General features: G+C 39.7%; 1 protein-coding gene across 1 annotated transcript in view; it reads left to right on the top strand.

Moving 5' to 3' along the window:
• The first annotated feature begins 3,154 nt into the window (after positions 1–3,154).
• Positions 3,155–6,000, top strand: part of LOC147616589 (uncharacterized) — a 35,708-nt gene continuing 32,862 nt past the window's right edge. Inside the window, exon 1 of the mRNA XM_086777659.1 lies at positions 3,155–4,677. Coding sequence (XP_086633785.1) covers positions 3,274–4,677 — 1,404 coding nt within the window. The 5' untranslated portion in view covers positions 3,155–3,273. The remainder of the gene's footprint in view (positions 4,678–6,000) is intronic.

Below are 6,000 nucleotides of genomic sequence, written 5' to 3'. Positions count from 1 at the left end.
TTAATTATTACTTTGAAATGTTTGAACTCTTAAAATACTTTAACCTTGCTTGCCAAAAATTACACCCATGCTCTCCTATTAAAATCGTCAATGAAAGTGATGAAGCAAAGTTAACCATTTATTGACTTTGCTTATGGAGGACCCCAAAATTCAAATATACAAAATTAAGAGATCTTCTAGCTCTATATTAACTTCTATAAACATTACTTTTGCTTTGTTTTTTTTTTTGTGCAACAAGACTCATAAACTTTTCCACAAAATGAGTAGTGGAGTAGCCTAATGACCTTAGTACCACCATTTCTCAATTGTTGCAAGCTTTTGTTAAACTATTGATTTTTAAAGAGATTTCAAGTTTTGTAATAAGGAGATAAGCTACTGATGTTTCAAGAGACTTTAAACAAGGATCAATTTCTTGATTAATTACTTCTCCTTTGGGATGTTATTGTTAATTATGCAGCTCTCATAGTCTTGTCAAGCATGCACCTATGGGTGTTACTGTTAATCATGCACCTCTCATAGTCTTGTCAAGCATTTTTGTGTAAATCTGCAATTTTATTTTATTTTCTCCACTTTAACTTATTTCCTTACTTTGTCAATCATGCACCTCTCATAGTCTTGTCAAGCATTTATAATTTTATTTTACTTTATTTTCTCCATTTTTAACTTATTTCCTTACTTTGTCAATCATGCACCTCTCGTAGTCTTGTGAAGCATTTGTGTATAAATTCGCAATTTAATTTAATTTAATTTTCTCCATTTTAACTTATTTCCTTACTTTCTCACCCTTTTTTTAATGCCCAAAGCTTGGATCTATTTATTTTTCTCGATCAACTAGCTTTATATCTATCTCTATGTGGTTAGTGGAGTATTTTTCTTGTAATTACATGAATAATTTTCTTATAATTATGTATAAGTGATTTACTTATTATTTATATATAAGAAATTTACATATGATTATAATATAAAATTGAGGAATGACAAGGAGCTTATAAAGATAATTAGGGAGTGCAAAATGGTGCTTGGTTATGTATTATATGGTGATTTTAGATTAACATTACTGTAGGGGCCAAAGCAACCTACTATCCCTCCCATTTTCATTTTTGGGGACTCAATCTCCCCAATACTATTGTTGACCCATTAACACAAAACACTCTAGTTTTGAGAAGCACTAAGAGAGAGACTTTTCTTGGCTGGCCCTTCAACTGCTTTAGCGATGGAAGACTCATCATGGATTTTTTGGGTGAATAGAACACTATCACCCTTCTGCAATCACATTCCTGTATTAACCATTTGATTGTTTTGTTTTGCTTATGTGTAATTCGTGCATCTATTCAACCTTGCATGTTTTTTTGTGGATGACTCAATGATATGCTTGTTCATTATTTTTTCTTTTGAGTGGTTAGTTGACAAGGTACTCTTGTTTTAGCAATTAATTGAATCAATTAACCAATGTTGATTAGTCATTACATTAAAAACACTATATTCAACCGAAAAATGTTCATTTTGTTTTGTAATTTTGGGCTGTAAAGAGTGCTCGATTTGATTATTTATTGTGAAAGGCTAATGATTATTATAGAGTCATTACTTTATATCACTAATATTCACATTTTATAAGCAATGCTTTAATCTAAACGATGTTGCATTCTAATGCCTTAATCCTTATTTGGTCGATTTGTGTTTAGTAATTAATTCAATAAAAACATTATATTCAACCCAAAAATGTTAATTTGCTTCATAATTTTGGGCTTTGAATGAATAGTGCTTGGTTTAATTAATAATTATTTGCTTTTTATGAAAGGCTAACAAAAGAGTCATTATTCTATATCACTAATATTTGTTTGCATTTAAGTTCCCATTCTTATTTATATTCTTCCTATATGATAAAATTAGTTAGCATTTTATAAGCAATTCTTTAATTTAAAAGTTGTTTGCATTCTAATGGCTTAATCCTTATTTAGTCGAATTGTGTTCCTTATTAATTAATGCCCACCAATGGTGAGCATTAAATTTTCAAATGTAATTTTTAAAAGATTCAATCATTAATTCTCTAAAATTTGAATCCTCTATGTGTCCTTCCTTCCTCCTCCTCTTCCTTCCTCGCTCCCTCCTATATGCCTCCTCTCGCACCACACCATTGCCCTAGCTTTAGCTTCCTTGGCTATGTCTTCACCTTTCCTCACCTGCACATCCAACCCCAAGGCCTACGCATCCCCCTCCCTCAACACCCCCCCCCCGCATCTCTCTCTCTCTCTCTCTCTCTCTCTCTCTCAAACATAACATGCAAAGGACTGTAACCTTTAATATGAAGCTCATATTAAAGGGCTGTAACCTTTAATATGAAGCTCATATTAAAGGGCTGTAACCTTTAATATGAAGCTTATAAACATAATAAAACCTTAATATGAAGCTCATAATATGCAAAGGAATGTATGAAGCTCATAAACATAATAAAACCTTACAAAATTTGAAGGCAAAATAAGGGCACCTACATAAATTTCTGTATGCTAAGGGGAAAAATGTTTGGGGTGCAACTGGCTTGATTGTGGATTTACTTTTTCTTCTGTTTATTGAAGCAAATTCTCATTCTTCTGTTTATTGAAGCAAATTCTCATTCTTCTGTTTATTCTTGATGCCAAAACTAAACCCAAATTTAAACCAATGGGGGTGGGCACAATAGCTGCTCGGTAGAGCTGGGAGCTTTGAGAGTTTGAATCGAGCTTAGTGGTAGAAAAAAACTTTTTTCACAGCCAGTGAGAAAAAAGACAAGTTGGAGTTTCCCCTATTCAAAATCTCATTATTAATTGGTTTTTATAAAAACCTATAGATTTTATCGGTTTTTGTAAAGAGAATAGTGAATTCAATCGGTTTTAACCGATGCAAAATACACTAAAGGACTGTTTTTTTATAGCACCGGAGCTCACCTCTCTCCTTCCACTTCAGCAATGGTGGATTAAAAAGGGGGTGTGAGTAATTTTTTTTTGGGTTTTTCGAGCCGAGGTTAGAAACGAGCAAGCTCGTCTCCTGAGATTCGAATAGAGAAATGCTTTTGTCATTAGCTTCGTCAATCACCAATCTTAGAGACGATAATGTAGGAAAATTCATCACCTAAGCAAAATCAATGAATATAATGTAGTAAAAAAGCGATTTTTTTTTTCTTTTGAGATGAAAGGGCCGGCTAGGTAAAGGGGAAAATGGTATCTATCATTCACTGACTGTTGTGACCCCCTGCATTTCGCAACTCTGCTATTCTCCCTGTTTTTACACTGATGCGCTATGGCAGGCACTGCACGCTTGACTCCGCGCAGCGCCCCGACCATTCCTCCGCCCCCATCTTCATCGAATGCCGCCGCGCGAGAGGGTTTTGCTTACCCCAACATAGCGGCGATGAGCAACTTCCCAATGGGAGCCTCTCTGGAGCAGCAGCGCAGGGCCGTGGATCATTATCACCCTAACCAGCATCTACATCATCATCAGCAGCAGCAACAACAGCAACGGCAGAGGGAACTCGCCATGAAGAGGAGGATCGGCGAAGAGGTGGAGCGGGAACGAGAGCGAGAGCGGGAGAGGGTTCTTCTGTTCGAGAGAGGGCGGGCGGACAGGATGATGATGGAGAGAGCCGCCCGGATCGCAGCGCCTGCAGGCGGAGGGGGCCGGATTTTGGAGCGCGACAGGGTGCTTGCTGCAGCAGCAGCAGAGCGGCCGATCTTCGCAGACAAAAGAATGGATGGCCCTGGTATACTAGGTAACAATGCAAACTTTCCTGTGCTGGACAGAAGGGCCGAGATGCATGTGGGGTCATCAATGCACATGGAAAATGCACTGGACAGGGGTTTGGAAAACCTGGAATTGCCTACAGGCTTGGAAAACCCCAGGGGCATCAGAGTCTTAGAAAATCCTGGGGGCTTTGACATCCCCAGGGGCATGGAAAAGCCTGGGGGCTTGGACATTCCCAGAAGCATGGAAAACCCTAGGATGTCGGAAATCCCTAGGGGCTTGGACATCCTCAGAAGCATGGAAAACCCTAGAATGCCAGAAAATGCTAGGGGTATGGACACTCGCCGAAGCATGGAAACCCCTAAGGTCTCGGAAAACCTCAGAGGATTAAACCCTAGGGACTTGGAAATGGTCAGTCAGAACCCTAGAAGCTTGGAAATGTCTAGAGATCACCCAAGAGGCTTGGAAAACCCAGAATTATCCAGAGGAAATCCTCGAAGCTTGGAAAATTCTAGGGTCTTGGACAAACCTCTGGGCCTGGAAAATATTACAAGCTTGGATAACCCCATGGCATTGGACAGGAGGCCAGAAAGCAGCAACACAATAGGATTGGACAGAAGGTTTGACAGCATTGCTTCTGCTGCGAGAGGGTTAGATGCTACTTCTGATGATGGAGATGGTGACAGGAATGGATTTAAACCATCTCTGCGGCAAGCAAGCTTTGAGAGGAACAGGCCAACTGATCGGGAGCGAGAAGAAGACAACAGGGACAACGATGAGAAGCAGAAAGAGAGGCCAATGGATGATGCAGCAATCCAGGAGCTTGTGGCTCAGTATAAGACGGCTCTAGCTGAGCTCACCTTCAACTCCAAGCCCATAATCACCAATCTTACCATCATTGCAGGAGAAAATTTGCACGCGTCCAAGGCAATCGCTTCCACTGTTTGTGCCCATATTCTGGAGGTTGGTATTGTCAAACCAGTTTGTAAAAGCTTAGTTTTTTGCATGCATTTGGGATCTTCGAATTGTCAAATCAGGTTGTAAAAGTTAAGTTTTTGACTATGGTGGATGGGCTACTTTCAAAGAGTGCATCTATGGTTCCCAGAAGATGCTTAAAGTTGCTATGTCCCTACTAATACGTTGCCCATTTCTATGCTTCTTTCTAGGAAGCAGTTTTTATTTCTCGTTCTTGGATATATTCCAATTTTCTGAAAGCAAGCTATTTTTTGCCCTATCTTCAACATGTCTTCAGTCACCGGATCAAATTGAAAGGCTTTCAACTCTGGATTATTCTCTTGCACTCATGTAGATTATCTCAGGACCTTGTGCCCATGCTGCAGCAAGGGAGAGCTGATTGAGTGTTGCCTTTGTGATTCTCTCCGTCTCGTATTGCTTGGCTGCTGGCAGAATTTCTGGCTGCTGAGTTGGGAATAAGTCAGAGTCTTAGTCACTATTTATGTTAACAATAATTTACATGGATGATCTCTGTGCTGTATGGTGCGTGTGAGTTTTTTGATATCGAACATGATTTTACCCTCGATACACTGAAGACCATTGACCATAGTTGTCACGGTACGAAAATACGATACCGTATGGGAATTTTTGGTGCGATATGGAAATTTGGCATACCGTACGATAAAATACGGTTTTTTTAAAAAACACTTACAAACTATGGAGCTTCAAGCTTGAATGTGTGGGAAGGTTGGGGGGGGGGGGAGGAGTCCACAGTGCTTGAGGAACTAGAACATGGAGATGTGTCTCTCCCAGTTGGATCTCCCAATTGTCTCCAAAAAAGAGCCTGCATGGATAATGTGATACCAAAGGTCTCCCAGTGTAGTGTTTATGACTAAGGGACCGTCCTTGCACAGATATGGGCAGTGCTTTAGGGTGATAGTTTAGGGACTCCTCCGTAGATTAAAATGGCCCTGTCCAAATCTTCTCCCTCTTACATAACTTGAGGATTTGACTATCTAGCCTACCTATACCAGGGATCTCAAAGTGATGTAGCAAGATTCTCTCATCCTACCAATCGAGTGTACCCTACCAATCTACCTTGCCAGATTTTTTAGGTCTCTTGGCAACCCCGTATGGAATACTGAGTGGACACGAAAGTTGCGAAGTATTGCAGGCATTTGGGATCCTCGTTGAGCAAGAGTTCTATTTCTTTTGAGCATTTGGAATTTTTTTCTAAGGGGGGAGGGGGGGGAGATCATACCGTACAAAATCGTATGGTACGAATAGGTTCGTACCAGTACGAGAAACAACCCTGTTCCTGACAATGATATA

Source organism: Cibotium barometz, chromosome 38, assembly GCF_041138505.1.
Source record: "Cibotium barometz isolate CiBa-2024 chromosome 38, ASM4113850v1, whole genome shotgun sequence".
Taxonomy (NCBI): Eukaryota; Viridiplantae; Streptophyta; class Polypodiopsida; order Cyatheales; family Cibotiaceae; genus Cibotium; species Cibotium barometz.
The sequence above is the reverse complement of the archived record's forward strand: the minus strand, read 5'-3'. Positions and strand labels throughout refer to the sequence as shown.